The 19,581-nt window shown below is 51.2% G+C and overlaps 1 protein-coding gene across 9 annotated transcripts in view; it reads left to right on the forward strand.

Moving 5' to 3' along the window:
• CACNA1B (calcium voltage-gated channel subunit alpha1 B) overlaps positions 1-19,581 on the forward strand; it is a 247,612-nt gene that overhangs the window by 88,375 nt on the left and 139,656 nt on the right. For all 9 annotated transcript variants that reach the window (XR_008473837.2, XR_013520616.1, XM_054238484.2 and 6 more), the window contains exons 11-15: positions 112-321; positions 2,821-2,933; positions 10,243-10,355; positions 12,566-12,697; positions 12,932-13,004. Coding sequence is in view for 7 of the 9 variants with exons in the window: in XM_054238484.2 (XP_054094459.1) it covers positions 112-321; positions 2,821-2,933; positions 10,243-10,355; positions 12,566-12,697; positions 12,932-13,004 (641 nt within the window). In the remaining 2 variants the exon portion in view is untranslated. The remainder of the gene's footprint in view (positions 1-111; positions 322-2,820; positions 2,934-10,242; positions 10,356-12,565; positions 12,698-12,931; positions 13,005-19,581) is intronic.

Consider the following 19,581-nt stretch of genomic DNA (forward strand, 5'->3'; position numbering starts at 1 on the left):
ATTACCAAGGCCTTGGTTCCCTCAGCTGTGAAGTGGAGGTCATAGGGGCCACAGGTGGGGTAGGCGGATGCCCACTGGTCCCCACATCCTCAGTAACCCCTGTCCTCTCAGGATCCCCCTTCGCCCGTGCCAGCCTTAAGAGCGGGAAGACAGAGAGCTCGTCATACTTCCGGAGGAAGGAGAAGATGTTCCGGTTTTTCATCCGGCGCATGGTGAAGGCTCAGAGCTTCTACTGGGTGGTGCTGTGTGTGGTCGCCCTGAACACACTGTGCGTGGCCATGGTGCATTACAACCAGCCGCGGCGGCTCACCACGGCACTGTGTATGTATCTCTGTCTGTCCCTCAGGTGCCTCCTGAGCCATCTCTGCTCTCAGCCTAGGTACCCTGGTCCACGCCTGGAACCACCCTGGGTGAGACGGGACCCAGCCCCATGTTGCCCAAAGTGTCCCACAGCCCTAGTCAGCCCCCTAGGGCCTCTGTTGGGGCCTGGGCTGTGTTCAGAGCTGGAGGGTGGCCTCTCCAGCCCTTGAATTCCAGAAAGCACAGCTGAATCTGCTAGACCCCTGACCCTCAGCATAGTGTGAGACTGGTTGAGGGGTCCTGGGCACCTAGGGCAGGATACATGTGAGACAACCAGGGGCAAGTCAGGCCAGGCAGATGGGTGTCCTTCCCAAGGGCTTCAGACCACAGACAGGCGACCTAGCCCCATGCCTCTTTCCACCACATGGCTGCTGCTTCTGCCCTGGATTCCTGAGTGGAGAGTCCTGGCTTCTTACCCTCCCCAGGTCCCCCTGGTTACCTTCATTTTTCTTTATAGTTGGCTGAATCTGGATGCATTCATGCCCTTCTGTGGAGTGAGCTGACTGTAGTTTCTGTTCCACAAGCCTCAGGACAGGGGCCAGGATGGACCCTTCCAGGCCTGGTCTGTCACAGCCTCGGACTCTCTGGCCATGTAGATACAGTGTTGCTCTGTGGTCTCCCTTGGGGAACCCAAGGCACAGGCAGGGGGCCTTTGTGACCCATGCAGAGGGGCTCTGGGACTTTGTAGCCAGGAGTACTGGGCCTTTCCAGGCTGCTTGTGTATTCCCCTGGGCTTGCTGGGGAGCTCCAGTGGGGCACAGCTTTCCTGCCGTATCTTACACCTGGGTCTGCACAGCCAGGCCCAGGTCAGAACTGTAGAGCCCTGGTCTCAGGTGAGGGTGGATCCTTCGGTCCCCAGCAGCTCTGCCTGAGGGTTGCTGGGCACCCATGCTTTTCACAGGGCCTTCTTGGCTTCTCCAGGGACACTGCTCGGCCTTGTGATCATCCTATGCCTAGCTTGAGTGCCTGGTGATTTTCTGGCTGATGTCAGAGGCCAGGCTTGCTGTGGGTAACTCGCTCCAAGGAACTGGTTGTCCATGTCCTTAGGCCGTAGAAAGTGGGGGTGTTCCCTCCTTGAAATCCCTATCTGTTTGAACGGCACCTGAGTGGACTGTAAAGCTGTCATTTCTGCTTGACCCAGGTCTGGGCTGCTGCAGACTTGCCCCTGACCGAGGCTATCTGGACCTGCGCAGCACACTCTTTGGTGGAGGAGATTTTAGGAGCACGGGGTGGGAGGAGTATGGGGCCCCCTCTTCCAGCATCTGCTTTATCAGAAGTTGTGTCTGCTGAAGGTCCTGTGTCCTGACAGAGACCGTGGGGGGATTCAGAAGCCCTGGGAAGGCCGGCTGGATTCTGCCCAGGTGTGGACTCTCAGGGGCCTGCCCTTCATACCCTCCTGGTGCCTTGTTCTCCATATGGGCTCTGCTGCCTGCCTACCCCTGCTGCCCTGGCACAGCCACGGTGCCTTTGGTCTGATCAGCACTGTGAGAAGTTGAGAGCCAATCCCTGATCAGCCCTTTGGGAGGATAGTCAGAGACAGTGGCCTCACTCCTGGCTCGGCCAGCGGCTGGGCCTGGCTGGGCCTCCTGCTGCCTGTGGCCTCGGCCAACTGGAGCCACGCCCTTCTCTTGTGCTGCCTCCCTCCTTCTGATTGGGCTAAGTGAGCAGCATCTGTATACCTTGAATTCCCAGCACAGCCATCTAGCCCTGGCGTGGCCTCCTTCAGTCCTGAAGCCCGGAAGGGTCAGCAGGACTATTGGAGGGATCCCTGGGCCCAAGACAGACCCCCTCCACTGCTGCTGTGCCCACAGGAACCTCTGTGTGACTCGCTGGAAATGCAAGGGGCGGGGCCTCTTGGCAGCCTTGTGCTGGACAGGAGTGCAGTAGTGGAGGAGGTCCAGCCTTGGTCAGCAAACATGAGCAGAGCACAAGGCAGCCACAGTGCTGTGGGCATTCTGGGGAGAGATATCTGGGAAGTCCCGGTAGAAAGATGGGAGGTTCTGACAAGGAAGGTGAGGAACCCTACTGTCGCTCAGACATTGGGGTGAGACCAGAGGCAGAAGGACCAGCTGGAGGCTGTAGCCAGGCCTCTCCTTGGGGTAAATGAGGCCCTTTACCTCATAGCCCCAGGCCCTCCTCTGGTGGGGAGGGGGCACCCTCATGATCCCAGAGCTCACACCTGGGCTGATCTCGGGAGCTTGCTTCCTGCTAAGCCTGTCCTTCTCTGGGTCTCAGAGGCACAAGCCACTCACCACCTTTCAGACTGGAACAGGTACTTCTCCGTGTCCCTCTCAATCCATCATTCCTTTCCTGGGCTGAGACTTCAGAGCATGGGACCATAGGCCAGGCCTGGAAGGCTCAGCCCTGGGAAGGCCCAGAGGTCTGGTGTCCTCCAGTGTGGACTGGAGCCAGAGTGGGGGAGGCCTTGAGCTAATCCCCCTCTTCTCCGGCTTCTCCTAGATTTTGCAGAGTTTGTTTTCCTGGGTCTCTTCCTCACAGAGATGTCCCTGAAGATGTATGGCCTGGGGCCTAGAAGCTACTTCCGGTCTTCCTTCAACTGCTTCGACTTTGGGGTGAGTGAGAGGCCTCATCAGGGGGCCTGCAGGGGCCCAGGCTGTGTCCTTTCCTGGGGGTATACACAGTCTCCTCCCATAGGCCATGCCCAGTGTGGGCTGGGGTCTGTGACCCTACGTGGGTCAGAAAGGCTACCTGAAGACAGAGAAGAGCAGGAGGCTGACAGAAGGAGGCCCGTCCTGGCTGGGCCTGACTGACGGGGGTGCCAGCCTCAACCGCTCTCTTTTAGCGTGAGGTCACCCTTCCCTCTTCTGATCCCATCTGTGGACTTTCATGATCAGCTAAAGGCTTTGCAGCTACCTCCATGCCTGGGATCTCACTAACCTGTGGAGGGCTCAGTCTCTCCCTAATGGAGTTCAGGGGGGCTGTGGCCCTGGACAGGCTTGGGTACATCCACCAGCACTTCTAGGGGTTGTAGCATGATAGGCCATGATGGTCCTGCCCACTTTTTGGGGATGGGGGAAGTGGTGGGCCTAGCCTGGGTCTCTTTGCCAACTTCTGTAGGTGAGGGAAGCCTTGAACGCAGTGTGTTTCACGGCCTACCATGACACTTGAGCGCAGAGGGCAAGGCAGGGCAACTGTGAAACTCCTCACCAGAACCTGGCAGGAAGCACAAGACAGTTCCTGGGAGCTGAGCCCAGAGCTTAGGGATGTGGCACTGTAGGCACCAGCCCAGGGGCTGAGTTCTGAGCCTTTCTGCTGGAGGCTGGGAGTGATGGGTGGGCACACTGCCCCCTGAGGGAAGAGGGAGGAGTGGGAGTACTACCTCCTCCAAGGGTTTATTCCAGAGCACTTCAAACCCTCCAGTAAGGAGTGACAAGTGGGAACATTGCCCTGCTAGAAAGGAGTGATGGGTAGGAGCACTGCTCCCTCCAGGAAGGAGTGAAGGATGGGAGCACTGACCCCCCAGGGAAGAATGAAGGGTGGGAGCACTACCCCCTCAGGAACGAGTAAAAGGCGGGAGCACTATCCTCCCAGGATGGAGTAAAGGGTGGGAGCACCACCCCCGAGGAAGGAGTGAAGGATAGGAGCACTGCCTCCACCAGGAAGGAGTGAAGGGTGGGAGCACTGTCTCCACCAGGAAGGAGTGACAGGTGGGAGCACTACCTCCCCAGGAAGGAATGAAGGGTGGGAGCACTTCTTCTAGGAAGGAGTGAAGGGTGGAAACACTGTTCCCCAGGAAGGAGTGAAGGGTGGAAGCACTGCCCTCCAGGAAGGAGTGAAGGGTGGGAGCACTGCCATCCAGGAAGGAGTGATGGGTGGGAGCAGTGCCATCCAGGAAGGAGTGATGGGTGGGAGCAGTGCCATCCAGGAAGGAGTGATGGGTGGGAGCACTGCCCTCCAGGAAGGAGTGATGGGTGGGAGCACTGCCCTCCAGGAAGGGTAGGAGCAGTGTCCCCCTGAGGAAGGAGTGAGGGTGGGGGTACTACCTCCTACAGGAAGGAGTGAAGGGTGGGAGCACTGCCCCCCAAGAAGGAGTGAGGGTGGGAGTACTATCCTTCCAGGAAGGAATAAAAGGTGGGAGCACTGCTCAACTCAGGAAGGAGTGAAGGTTGGGAGCAGTGTCCCCCCAGGAAGGAGTGAAGGGTGGAACCACTGTCCCCCGAGGAAGGAGTGAGGGTAGGAACACTATCCCCCCAGGAAGGAGTGAAGGGTGGGAGCACTGTCCCCCAGGAAGGAGTGAGGGTTAGAGCACTGTCCCCCCAGGAAGGAGTGCAGGGTGGGAGCACTGTCCCCTCCAGGAAGGAGTGAAGGGTGAGCACACTGTCCCCCAAGGAAGGAGTGAAGGGTGGGAGCGCTGGCCCCCAGGAAGGAGTGAGGAGTGGGAGTGCTGCCCCCCAGGAAGGAATGGGAAGCAGGAGTACCACCTGGCAAGGGAGGATTTGGAGCTCTGCAGAGTTTGCAGGAGCCAGAGAAGGGCCTGGACTGAGGTAGGAGTCCAGTTAGAAAATCAGCTCAGTCAGACGTTTTTCTCGTGAGCATTGTACTTCTACAGGTGGCAGACATTGTGTGACTGACCCAAGGCTGCCCATCAGTTCGAAGGGAGTCAGTGTATGAGCCTGGCTTTCTGGCCTCAAGGGTAGTGGTTTTGCATCACGCTGTGCTTCTGATCTCTGAGGATGGGAAGGTGGTGGCTGCCCAGGATGTTCTTGAGACATGGAGACCTGTGATTTCGTTAGATGGCTGGGAAGACAGCAACCCTTCTTACCCTTTAACTTCTTGGTCACAAAGAAAGTCTAAATGCATTAGCTGAGGGAGCTGAAAAGATGGAGAGAATGTCTGAGATGCAGGAATTTCAGTCTTCTTGATCTGAACTATCGCAGGACATGGGGATAATTTGCATATAAGCTAACATTCTTCTAACACTTGGCAGCTTTAAACTACAAAAATCTGTCTCACATTTCTGTGGCTTAGGAATTCAGGTGTGGCTTAACTGGGTATCTCTGGCCCAGGGTCCCCCAGGAGGATTCAGACCATTTGAAGGCTAAGGATATGGCTTAACTGGGACTGGAGAATTTGGTTTTGAGCTCATGCATTTGGTTGCTGGAAGGCCGGTTTCCTGGTCATGTGGCCTCTCCATATGCTGCCAGAATGTCCTCAGCATGGCAGCTGTGGTCTGAGGGAGAGAACTGAGAGTACCCAAGACAGAAACTACAGAAACCCTATTTTGAAAGAAATATCCCACCAGTTTTGCCATATTCCTTTAGTTAGGAGTGAGTCACTGGGCCCAGTGACTGGAGAGGAACATAAGGGGCAAGTCTTACACAAGGATGTGAACACCAGACAGTGCAGACCACTGGGGCCATCGCAGAGGCTGCTTGCCACAGCCTGCCCTCTGGCTCTCAATGGCTCATATCCTTCCCAGTGCAAAACACCTTCACCCTGCTGACTCCCCAAAATCTTATCCATTACAGCATCAGCTCAAAGTCCAGAATCTCATCCTCAATTAGGTCCAGGTATGCCTGAGGCTCCTTGAGTGTAGTTCCCTAAGTGCAGCAGCCACGGTGCCTCTTAATCTGTTGACCTGTGGAACTAGAGAGTTATCTACGCTCCATACCCAGAGTGCAGTGGTAGGGTGGGCATAGGGTAACTGCAACAGATACTCCTTCTCAGAAAGGGGACAGCAGAAAGCTGAGCCACTGGTCCACAGGGATTCCGAAATCCAGCTGGGCACATGCTGGAGATTCTGGGATTGGTTATTATAGCCAGGAAGCCCTCTGGGCTCTTGGTTCTGCCCTCTCACTCTCTTTGCTTTTTCATGAAACGTAGTTCAGGTTTTCTGCTGAACGGTTTTCTCAGCCTGTTTCCCACTGGTAGAATTTTGGGAATCCAAAGACCTATTTTTGTTTTGTACTGTCTTGATTCTCTCAGTCCAAGTCAGTGATGTCTCTGCATACGTGTCCTTTACGAACTTTATGGATATGTTGTGAACCTTCTTGGGGATCACTTTATTAGATAAAAGCTCTACCCACACTATTGGGTCTTAGACCTTTCTGACTGTGTTCCTGTTGAGATGCTAAGGGTCAACACCTCCACTGTCCTGGAGAACTCACTGCTTCATTGATTGGACGTATGAGGTACCCTCAATTTCTTTGAAGAGGCTGAAAGTGTGGCTGAGTAGTGCTCTGAGGCACCACCTTTGAGTCACAGTCTTGCCCTTGGCTTCATCTTTAGACCATGCCACCTCTCTCTCTTTAAAATTTCAACTTTTATTTAGATTCAGGGGGTGCATGTGCAGGCTTGTTACATGGGTGTATCATGTGATGCTTAGATTTGGGATACAAACGATCACATCACCCAGTTACTGAGCATAGTACCCGAAAGATAGTTTTAAACCGCTTCCCCCTCCCTCCTCCCTCTAGTACTCCCGAGTGTCTATTGCTCATTTGTTTGTGCCCATGGGTACCCTTGTTTAGCTCCCACTTGTGAGAACGTGTGATATTTGGTTTTCTGTTTCTGCATTAATTCACTTAGGATAATGGCCTCTGGCTGCATCCATGTTGCTGCAAAATACATGTTTTTTTTTTTTCCTTTTCTGTAGCTGTGCAGTCTTCCGTGGTGTATATATACCACATTTTCTTTATCCAATCCACTGTTAACCGGCACCTAAGTTGATTTGTGTCTCTGCTATTGTGAATAGTGCTGTGATGAACGAGTGCGTGTGTCTTTTGGTAGAACGAGTTATATTCCCTTGGGTATATAACCAGTAGCGAGATTGCTGGATCAAATGGTAGTTCTGTTTTAATTCTTTGCGAAAATCTGCAAACTGTTTTCCACAGTGACTGGACTAATTTACATTCCTGCCGACATTCCCTTTTCTCTGTAGCCTTGCCAACATCTGCTATTTTTTGACTTTTTAGTAATAGCCATCCTGACTGATGTGAGATGGTATCTCACTGTGGTTTTGATTGGCATGTCTCTGATTAGTGGTGTTGAGCATTTTTTTTCATATCTTTGTTGAGACCATGTCATTATTATTGTTGAGATCTGGAGAGGCTAAGCATATTCTAAACCAGCAAGTCCTTCCTTCCCTTTGTTTAATGTCACTTTCCTCGGTTTAGTTCTCTACTCTGATATTTGACTGTAAGCAGCAAGGAGACATCAGGTGACACCTTAAGCACTTGGCTTGGAGATCTCCTGAGGTTGATCTCCTGGTTTACTGTGTAATGTCTTCTACTTTTTACACAGCTGCATGCAACAATGTGGCTAAACTTTCTGCCAGTACATAGCAGTCCCTTCCTCTGGTTTCCTATGAAATTTTCCTCACCTTCCTACAGACCCTCATGTGCAGCATGCTTAATGTCTAAAATTCTATGAATTGTGTGTTCAGTGCACGTTAGCCCTTCACTAATATACTGCTCAGTGTCCATCCTCTGGTTGTAAAACAACTCCCCCATTTTAGATGTTTTTTTTTTTGAGATGGGGTCTTGCTCTGTTACCAGGCTGGAGTGCAGTGGTACTATCTCAGCTCAGTGCAACCTCCGCCTCCTGGATTCAAGCAATTGTTTTGCCTCAGCTTCCTGAGTAGTTGGGATTACAGGTGCGTGCCACCACGCCCAGCTTATTTTTGTAGTTTTAGTAGAGAGAGAGTTTCACCATGTTGGCCAGGTCTCAATCTCTTGACCTTGTGATCCACCTGCCTTGGCCCCCCAAAGTGCTGGGATTATAGGCATGAGCCACTGTGCCTGGCCCACATTTTAGGTTTTTATCACAGCATCACCCCAATTCTGATTCCAAAATCTGAATTGACTTTTCTTGCTGGAGAACAAGTTATTCAAAAGTTTAGTGACATAAGAAAAAAAATATTTATTATTTCACTACTCCTGTGAGTCAGGAATCAGGCTGGCTTAACTGGGTGCACCTGGCTTATAGTCTGCATCAAGGCTGCAGTCTTCTCAGGCTCATTTGGGGCTGGAGAATTCACTTCTAGCCTCATGCTCATTATGGCTGTCAGTGGGCCTCAAAATATCTGCTTCTAGGCTCACTCATGTGGCTGCTGGCAGGCCTCTGTTCCTGGTCACATGGGCTTCTCCCACCTCCTGGAGCGTCCTCATGGCATGATACCTGGCGTTCAGAGAAAGAGAGCCAATAGTTCTCAAGAGAGAAACCAGTCCTTTTGTAATCTAATCTCAGAGGTGACATCCCATCACTTTTGCTGTATTCTGTTTACTAATAGTGAGTCACTAGGTCCAACCTATCCTCAAGGGAATAGCATTATACAAGGGAGTGAATATTGGGGGGTGTGGATTACTGAGACCATCTTAGAGGCTGCCTACTACATGAACCAGTGAGGAAAAATGTTGAGAATTAGTGGAAAATAGGGGAGATGCTGGAAGACTGACAATGAGAAGAAACTATATTTAGAAACTACAATCTTCAGCCCTAGGCAAATATCTGGACAATTTGCTAGGGCAGAGAAAAGTTGGTGGTGATGCTCAGGGCCACATGTGATCACCAAGAACAGATGGTGCTCTTGGCAAGACTGGGGTGGCAAGCTCACCCAATTTATTGTATTGATAGGGTTATCACAGGTGCTGTGGATATTGGTGTAGTTGGTTGTTGACAAGGCATTTGATATTCTCTGAATGGTACATCAGTGGACAAAGTAGAGAAATGTGCAGCAGGTGACTGTGCATGTGAGTTGATCCATAAATGGTGCACAGTCATACCCAGATACGCTGGTTAGCAGATTAGTGTCCCCTGTAGGGAAGTCTCTAGAGATGTGCCACAGGGCTCTGTCTTAGCATATTCGTTATTCTCTCAGTGACTTGGTGAGAACATTGATGTTAAGCTCATCAGATTTGCAGTTGATGTGAAATTTGTGGAAATGACTGAAACCTTGGAAAATATATGTCCCAAATACAATATAATTGAGTTTGAGAGATTAAGACTCTCAACATTTGAATTCTCCACACCAGTTGCAGAAGGGTGACTTAGAGGAAATGAGACTTACACTCATGAAGAAGACCTGGGCACTCCTGCTGACTGTGAGCCCAGATTGTGCCCCTTGAGGTATGGTGGCCTGGCAGAGAATTCAGTTTCAGGCCCTTTGCTTCTCCTGTCCAGAGGGAAAGGAGGTGAAGGGTCTGCTGTGTTCCAGCCCCCTTGGTCTTTCCTTTCTGAGTCCCTCACACCAGGCCCTGACCAGCACGGCCCTCCTCCAGGTCTGTCTGAGGAATGGCTGGAAGGAGGTGCACGCTGGCACACAGCTTACCGACAGTGACGGTGTGTGAAACAAATCAGCAGGCTTGCCGTAATGTTCTTGGTGGCATGTGCTGGTTCCTGGTCATTGGGAGAAGAAAAGACTCAAGATGAGATTTATGAATCTGGCTATCTTGGAGCAGTAGCAGAACCAGGGAGGGGAAGTTCCAGGGAGATAGATTTTGCTAGTCTGTGAGAGAACAGTGTTAATAGTCAGGGCTGTCTGAAAGTTTGCCCAACTCCAGAGGTGTTGAAGAAGATACTCCTGTCACCAGGCTGTGGCCAAGCACAGAGGGGATATTTGACCAGGTGGTTGTAAGATCTGCCAGGAAGCCAGCAATCCTAACCTAGTCCATGTCCTGTGTCCACCTGGTACATCTGTGGTTGGGGTAGGAGGGAGGGAGCACAGGTATCGGGACTGTTGGGACTCTACAGCTTTCCCCAAAGGCTACAAGAGCTCAATGTGAGATGTGTGCCTTGTGTTGCCCTGTCTGGCTTGATTGTCAGACAGGGAAGCAGGATGATTCCTTATGAAGAGATGCAGCCACACAGAGCGCACATGCAAGCAGATGCAGTGCATCCAAGGCTAATGCTGTCCCGTTGCAGGTCATCGTGGGGAGTGTCTTTGAAGTGGTCTGGGCAGCCATCAAGCCGGGAAGCTCCTTTGGGATCAGTGTGCTGCGGGCCCTCCGTCTGCTAAGGATCTTCAAAGTCACGAAGTATGTCCCCTGTGCTCCCAGGAGAGGGCAGGTGTAGGGTGGAGAGGGTGTGGATCAGCCACACAGCACCTAAGGACTCCTTGTCCCCAGGAGTTCACAGCACCCAGAAGCTCTTGCTGTGGCTTACGGTTGGTTTAAATACAAAGGATGGTTCCAGAATAGCCTTGTGGTGGGGCCACATCTGCCCTCAGGGCCATCCCCTGCCGGCACACCCTTTAGTTGTCTTGTTCACTTGCTGTCCTCGATTGTGTGCCATCTCCTCTCTTGAAACCACCACCCCATCTTCCTGGCCTTCAGAGGGTTTGTAGTTAATGAGGAAAACAGAAGTCATTGGATGGAAGCTTTTCCATAGTCTAGCCCCTAAGTCTGCCCACCTCCCCTGCAGCCCCATCCCTGGAGAGCCCGTGTACACCCTGCAATGGCCCTGAGCTTCTCACTGAGCCAGTCTGGCCCCCGCCTGGCCCCCATGCCCAGGCCTGCTTTCTCCACTCTGCACCTTGCTGACGATGGCAGCGAGAAGACCGTGTTTATCGTTATGTCCCACTTGACTCTGGAAGTGAGTTGGTCCAGTTTGTCTACAAAGAGACTGAAGCCCTGGAAGTGGCAGATGCAAGTAGTGAGAGGAGGACCAGGGTGAAAACCCTTCCCCTTGCTGCCAGAGTTGTGGGGAAGAGAGAGAAACCCTCCTCACAGCAGTTTCATCAGCAGCAAAGGTTGCACTGCGGAGGCTCCTGAGCAGCTGGACCTACGAGATGCACACATGGGCCAGCACAGACCAAGGTGGACCCTACCAGACATACACATGGGCCAGCACAGACCTCTGTGTGTGTCTTTGGCAGCCTTCATCACAGCAGCTGCAGGGCCCAAGGAGCAGAGCTGCTGACACTGAGCCAGTGCAGGGCGAGGTCATAGGTCACCCCTCTAGTGACCAAGACAACCTCTCAGAAGCCCACTGACCTCCCTAGGGCAACTGAAATGCCATTGGTCTTTTCCAATCCATTTTAAATCCAAACCCAAGACCATAGGAAGATATGAAGCTATAAAGGCAGAAGAGGTTTGGGCAGAGTTAAGGCCCGCTAGGCCCATGAACCCTCACCGGCACTCTATGCCAGTATCCTCAGACTCCTGTTGCCTTCCCAGAACCTGCTGGTGCAAGGCTCCAGGAAGTGACCTCAGGGATGCCTTTACCCCGCCTCCGGGTCTGGCTTCTTGGGCTCCATTTTCTCCCAGGAAGTAGGTGACCCCTGTCATGAGGCAGGCTGGCCTGGACCCCTGCTAGTCCCACGAGAAGGCTCAATTACTTTCCCAGAGTCTTCCAGCCCATCTGCCATTAGCCCTCAGGTATTTTGTAAGAGAATCCATGGAGGATAGCAGGGCCTCTGATGGGGGCGCCAGGGAGAAGGACACAGTTTGGGAGCCCAGGGGTGCCCAGGGATAGAGTGAGCATAGAAGAGACCAGCGTCTATCCTGTAGTCCTTCCATTCCAGGGAGATGTGATGGCATGTGCAGAGGCACAGGGGCATGAGTGACTGGCCCCTCCATTGCCATCAGCAGCCTCAGTGGTGCCTGTGTGCCATGGGGACCCATGCCTGAGCAGGGCACAGTCACTGTCCTCCAGGATGGGGGTGTTGAGGGATACCACAGAGAGTCCATGTGGTGCTGCCCTACAAGCTCTCCATGCCACATATCCCTGGTCCCTGGTAAGGGGGCACTGGAGCCAGGGTCTGTGCCACTGGCCACAGCGCTCACAGAAGATCAACTCCAGGTTCTAGTGCAACTCTTCCTCCTCCTGCTGCGGGCCAATGACAATAGTTGTGGGCCTTGCTTCACGTGGCACTGGTCTGAGACACTTGGTGGCTGATAGGGCATTGAGGGGTGAGGGGCAGGGAGGGGCTGAGGATGAAGTTTGGGATTGGACCTGGCCACCTGGGTGGTGGTCTCATCCTCCTGAATCTAGTGACAGGGAGCAGTTCGGGAGGATGAAGTGAGTCCTGCACTAGGTATGTTTTTCTCTACCATTCCATGGGGCCCTCAGGGAGAGAAGTCCAGGGCAGTGGGCCTGGAACTCCAGAGAAAAGCTCTAACTTCACATCTAGATGTGCGGCCCTTAGTGTTTAGAAAGTCACTGGAGCCATAAGTGTGGCTGCAGAGAGCCAAGAGTATGAAGTCAGCATCTGGAGCTGGCTCAGACCCTCTGCCCATCCCCGCAGGTACTGGAGCTCCCTGAGGAACCTGGTGGTGTCCCTGCTGAACTCCATGAAGTCCATCATCAGCCTGCTCTTCCTGCTCTTCCTGTTCATTGTGGTCTTTGCCCTGCTGGGGATGCAGCTGTTTGGGGGACAGTAAGTGGGCCCGGGAGGGAGAGTTCAAGGCTGGGGGCTTTTGGGAAGGCAGAGCTTGGAGCAGACGGCACTGCCCAGGCTGCCTCCACCCACCTTCCCACCGAGGTCCTCAGAAGGGCCAGTGTGCAGCGGTCTGCAGCCTGAAGCCAGCAGGTTGAGGCCATGCTGGAGCCCACAGGTGCTGCATGGCTGCTGACGGAACTGCTGCTTCCCAAGCCTTCCTGTTTTCCTCAGGTTCAACTTCCAGGATGAGACTCCCACAACCAACTTCGATACCTTCCCTGCCGCCATCCTCACTGTCTTCCAGGTAGGGCCCCTGCTGTGCACATTGGTGGCATGCCCAGCTCCAGGCTCCCCTGGGTACTGGGAAGGCGGCCTTTCCTGTCATTTCCTCCCTCGTTCCTCCACATGGCCCAGATCGCCGACTTTCAGACAGACCCTTTCTCAGACAAGGCAAGCATAGGCAGTCAGCAATGTGAGGGACCCCAGCCCCAGCGGTGAAGGAAGCTAGATTCTGTGGCAGCACCATAGTGAGCAAATGTAGTTTTCTGGGGGCCCAGCTGGGCTTCAAGCCACCAGTTTATCTTTTGGCTCCTGGGACTTGCATGCACTTCTGTCTATTATCCTCTGGAACAAAAAACAAAGCATTCCCTAAACTTGTCAGTCTGCTATCTCAGATCCCAGTGACCCCCTCAGTTCTCATCTATATCTGGGAAACGTACCCCCCTTAGCTCCTCGGAAAGTGAGGAGGGCCCATATATCTGTATGACAGAGACCTTATTGGTTCACGCAGCCTTTGTCCTCTTGGAGGGTTCCTTTTGACGACTTTCTTGGTTGGGTATTCTTCCCTTTCGTAGGGCTGTGGCCCCCACAGTCTTGCCCACAACTGGCCTTACTGATGAGATAATGCCATGCATTTCTGTCCCGTGAAATGGGTACTTGGATGCCATGTCAGAGACTGAACAGGATGGCAGCTGTTGTCTTACTTGTGATGCCTCTTAGGGAGGCCCGACAGGCTGGGTTTGCTCCAGTCCAGGGGCTCAGCTTGACTCCCTGGCCTCTGGGGCTGCTGATTCTACCCCTGGCTAGGGCTGGAGCCCACAACCTATGTGAAGAGAGGTGTGCTATGGGTCCCACTCTTTCAAAGGGAGGAGTCTTTCCAGCAGACCATTCAAACCAAATTAGACGACTGGCTGAAAGAGGAGTTCTGTCCTAATTTACACCACATTTCCCTTTTCTCATATCTTCCCACTCACCCTCACCCTAACTGGGCTGGAGCCTGTGGCCTGCCAGCTCTCAGTCACTGCCAGGCAGAGCCAGCTCTTCTCTCACAGGCGCATCTGCTCCAGGCCTGTCAGGGCCTTGCTGTTCCCATCCCTTCTTCCTCTCTGGTCTCATGTTTGAGTTGCTGCATCTTCGCTTCTCCTCTGATTCCCTGAGTGGGGGTCACTTGTCAGCCCCCAATTGTCCTCCCTCTTTCTGACTTGAAAGCCTTGGCTGCTCACAGGCCAGTGACTTCCAGACTTTGGTCTCCCAGATGTTTTTGAGCTCTTAGTGGGTGAGAGGACCTATGTCAGCCTCTGGGACAGAAATGGGTGGTCTCCAAGCCGCACTGACGAAGTCACAGCCCTGGTGCTGCCTGTAGGGTCCTGCATGTCAGGCAAGGCAAACTGGGAGGAACGCATTCCTGTCAAAGCAGCTGAAACATGAGGAGTCTGGGGTGGCAAGTAGGTGGCCGGTATGGGACGGGAAGCTCCAGGGATGGGCGGGCCAGGCTGAGGCTTTGCCCTGTGGGAGCTGTTGGAGGAAGGGGCTCCATGCCAGGGAGATGGCGTGATGACCAAAGCCATGCTTTGTCATGTTTGTTGCAAGAAAAGTCCTGAGTGGGGTGAGGGAGAGAAGTTGAAGTTGGGAGGAAAGTAGGTTTTTCTGATCAGATGATGCTCTGATTCAGACATTACGTGGCCCCTGCTCTGAACACAGCAGTAAGATAAAAAATGCATTTAGAAATTAAAATGACCTAGACAAGCAAAAACAAAATCTCTGAGGAATGGAAATGAAAGAGCACACACAGTGGTGAGAAATGGCAGAGACCCAGGCACAGGGACACAGCCTGAGGAGGGCAGATGGGCTTGGGTGTCTGAGTCCAACGGCAGTGGAAGCATGCAGGTGTGGCTCAGCCCCCTCTGAGCACTGGGGGATGTGCCTGGGCCCTTTGGAGGAGGGTGAGGAGGGCTGAAGTCTGTTTGGCTGGAGGAGACCAGCAAGGCTGCAGGGTAGGGCAGACTGGTGGCTAGGCCTGTAATTCCCACAGGAGAATCTGGATCAGGGTCCTGAGATCCCAGAGTGGGAGCTCCTGCTTCTGAATGGGGTTGGTAGTGGGGAAGGGAGGGCATGTGACAAGGAAGAAAGCAGCTTCAGCTGTGCTCATGGTGGATCTGCAAACAGGCCTGGGAACAGCCAGCGCCAGACAGTGCCAACAACATCTACAGTCAGAAGATGTAATCACTCCCAAAGAAAAGCAACTAACAGAACAAACACAGATGACTTTAAACTGAATATGCCTAACCTCCTCCAAGGGGTAAAGGGAGAACCAGTTAAAAAAAATCTACAAAATTATGAAAAAATGCACCTAAGAACAAAGAAAAGACCTAAATCAAATCCTGTAAATGAAATATATAGCTGCTTATATTTATGTAGAGTGAACTGTACACCAGACATGATTGGAGAGAGCATGGGTGAGCTGGAGGATACTGTGGGGCTGAGTGAACTGGGCTGGAGATGAGGTCATGAGGCTTCCTGGAGAGGGTGGGCTGGAGTGGAGGATCTCATGTGAGGTGCGAAAGAGAGGGTGGCCAGTGCCCCTCCTGTGTGAGTCCTGGAGAGCATGTGCTCAGATGGCCAAATGGGATAGGCAAATAATTCCAGACCTAGACAAATCATGATCTCAAGAAAATCTTAAATGCTGCCCTAGAAAAACAGATTTCCTAAAAAGAATGACAGATAGTCTGATGGCCAACGTCTTATGAGTGACAGATGCCAGAGGGTCATGGAGAAGTAATGGAAACATTGGGGTACAGTCACTATTCGCTAAGAATTCTGAATCCAGAGAGCTATGATTTAAGTGTGAGGGCAGAGCTAAAGATGCTTTCAGACACAAATAGGAGTGAGTTACCATGGTCTCTCACCTCCCAGATCATTTGAAAGCACTACAAAGGCTTATACATTTATTAAAGTGGATGATATAGAATAAAAACACTAATGTATTTTTATACTTACCCAAGAATAACCCAAGAAAAAACAGGAAATGGAACCAGTTCAGAAATTGAATAATTAGGTCAGAATCGGATTAAGATGGCAGGAGGCAGGACTAGCTTGCAGCTCCTTCTCGGACAGACAGAGCAGCGCGTGGAGGCTCACATCATGAACTTTTGCTCCAAGAACTACCACAGGAGCATAACAGGAAAGCTGAGAGAATCTGCAAACCCTCTGAATGAACAGGATCACCACTGCAGGCTCCCTGAGATGTCAAAAAACTGTGAGTCTGCTTGCTTTCTCAGTGCGGAGGCTGATGGTGTGGGGCAAGTTCTCAGCCCTGGGCACTGGGTGCCTGGAAATAGACTCAGTTGGCGGGCACGGTGGGAGTGAGACCGGCCTTTTGGACTGTGGGCTGTGTGGGAGTGGGTGAGGCCTGTGACTGCTGGCTTCCCTCACTTCCCTGGTGACCTGTATGACTAACAGCCTCAATCACCCTAGGAACATAACTCCATTGGACTGGGACCCATACCCCTATCCTCCACAGCAGCCACAGCAAGCCCCGCCCAAGGAGAGTCAGCTCAGACACACAATCCTTGCCCCCATCTGGTGGTTTTTCTCTACCCACCCTGATTGCCAAAGACAAAGGCTGTACTCTCCTGGGGCTCTATGGCACTGCCCACCCCTGAGAAACCTGAATACTTAATTAGGCTGCCTTAGGGCAAGTTTGCATCCTCTCTACAGGACCTCAGCCGATGCTCTCTTAAAAGTGCCACCTCCTGGCTGGAGGCCAACCAATACAAAACCAGCACACTAAACAAAAATGCAACCAAGGACCCTCACAGATTCCATTTCACTCCCTTGCTACCTCCACCAGAGCAGGTGCTGGTATCTGCCGCTGAAAAATCTGAAGATGGCTCACATCACAGGACTCTTCACAGACACTCCCCAGTACCAGCCTGCAGTCCAGTAGCTCTGCTGGGTGGGTAGACCGACAAGAGCTAAAACAATCATTGCAGTTTGGCTCTCAGGAAGCCCCATTCCTAGGTGCAGGGGAGAACACCACATCAAGGGAACCACCTTCGTAGGATAAGAGATTCTGAACAGTAGCCCTTGATTCCCAGAGTCTACCCAAATGAGAAGGAACCAGCAAAACAATTCTGGTAATATGACAAGGTTCTTAACATACCCCAAAAGATCACACCAACTCACTAGCAAAGGATCCAAACCAAGACAAAATCTCTGAATTGCCAGAAAAAGAAATCTGAAGGTTGGTTATTAAGCTAATAAGGTAGTACCAGAGAAAGGTGAAATTCAACTTAAATAAATAAAAAACATGATATAGGATATGAAAGGAAAATTCTTCAACAAAATAGCATAAATAAAAAACTCGCAATTTCTGGAAATTAAGGACACACTTAGAGAAATGCAAAATGCACTGGAAAGTCTCAGCAATTGAATCAAACAAGCCAAACTAGCTGAAGAAAGAACTTCAGAGCTCAAAAAAAAAGGCTTTTGGATTAACCATATTCATCAAAGACAAAGACAAAATAATTTCGAAAAATGAATGAAGCCTCCAAGAAGTATGGGACTAAGTTAAGTGTCCAAACCTAAGAATAATTGGTGTTCCCGTGGAGGAAGAGAAATACAAAAGTTTGGAAAACATATTTGAGGGAATAATTGAGGAAAACTTGTAGCCTTGCTAGAGATCTACACATCCAAATACAAGAAGCTCAAAAAATGCCTGGGAAATTCGTTGCAAAAAAAAATTCATCGCTAGGCACATAGTCATCAGGTTATCTAAAGTTAAGATGAAGGACAAATGTTTTGCTGTGAGGCAAAAACATCAGGTAACCTATAAAGGAAAACTATCAGATCAACGGAAGATTTCTCAACAGAAACCTTACAAGCCAGAAGGGATTGATTAGGGTCCTATCTTTAGCCTCCTTAAACAAAACAATTATCAGCCAAGAGTTTTGTGTCCAGTGAAACTAAGCCTCATAAATAAAGGAATGATACAATATTTTACAGACAAACAAATGCTGAGAATTTGCCAGTACCAAGCCAGCACTATGAACTGCTAGATGGAGCTCTAAGACATGAAAAAAATCTTTAAAATACACCAAAATAGAACCTTCTTAAGGCATAATCCCACAGGACCTATATAATACTAACAAAAAACACCATAGAATAGTATCTTACATCTTAGTAGTAATGTTGGATGTAAATGACCTAAATGCTCCACTTGAAAGATGGCAGAATGGATAAGAATTCACCAACCGTGTTTCTGCTGTCTTGAGGAGACTCACCTCACACATAAGGACTTACGTAAACTTAAAGGAGTGGAAAAATATTTTATTTGCAAATGGAGATGAAAAGTGAGCAGGAATACATTCTTAGATGAGACAAAACAGACTTTAAAGCAACATCAGTTACAGAAGACAAAGAGGGACATTATATAATGATAAAAAGCCTTATCCAACAGGAAAATATCATAATCCTAAATATATATGCACCTAACACTGAAGCTCTCAAATTTATAAAACAATTACTACTAGATCTAAGAAATGAGATAGATGACAACACAATACTAGCTGGGGACTTTGATACTCCACTGACAGCACTAGACAGGTCATCAAGACAGAAGGTCAACAAAGAAGGAATGAACTTAAACTATACCCTGCAACAAATGGACTTGAGAGATCTTTACCAAACATTCTACTCAACAACTGCAGAATTCTGTTCATTAGCACATGGAACATTCTCCATGAGACCATATGATAGGCCACAAAGCAAGTCTCAGGAAATTAAAAAAATTAAATTATATCAAGTACTGTCTCAGATCACAGTGGAATAAAATTGGAAATCAACTCCAAAAGGCACCCTAAAACCATGCAATACATGGAAATTAAATAACCTGCTCCTGAATGATTGTTAGGTCAACAATGAAATCAGATGGAAATTTAAAAAAAATCCTTGAGAGGGGACTCAAGATGGCGCTGTGAGAACAACCCAGGATTGGAGCCCGCGTTGAATTCGCAAACGGTGAGTCAGTGCTGCATTTCCAGACTGATCTTTGTTGCCCACAGAACGGGGAAACTCCCAAGTATAAAAAGACACGGGACGCCAGGCAGTAGGTCTGCCTGGCGAAGCCGGCAGCCGGGGCGGCGGTGGCCGGCCCTACCCAGCAATCCCCACAGGGCGCGCTTGTCCGGGTGCCTTGTTGAACCGGCAACCTGAGACTTGAGAGGGCTGGACTTGAGACTGAACGAGACTTGCACAGTAGCCCAGCCCAGGGGATTGCAGGGACAGATCGTTTGGGATACCCAGTGGGACGAACAAAACCGCGATTTCAAACTATCCCGGGCAGACGGTCCAAGACGCTCTGTGGGGGAGGGGCGTCACCACTACGGAGGCAACCTGCCCCAACTGATATACACGCCCACTGCTGAGGCAGCCAGCCGTTGCCGAGGCAACCCGCCCCAACTGAGATACACGCCCACTGCTGACGCAGCCAGCCGTTGCCGAGGCAACCCGTCCCTACTGAGATACACGCCCACTGCTGACGCAGCCTGCCGTTGCTGAGGCAACACGCTACAATGAAGAGACTCCGCCGCAGGGCGTGGCGG

This window comes from Callithrix jacchus, chromosome 1 (genome assembly GCF_049354715.1).
Source record: "Callithrix jacchus isolate 240 chromosome 1, calJac240_pri, whole genome shotgun sequence".
In the NCBI taxonomy this organism is placed as follows: domain Eukaryota; kingdom Metazoa; phylum Chordata; class Mammalia; order Primates; family Cebidae; genus Callithrix; species Callithrix jacchus.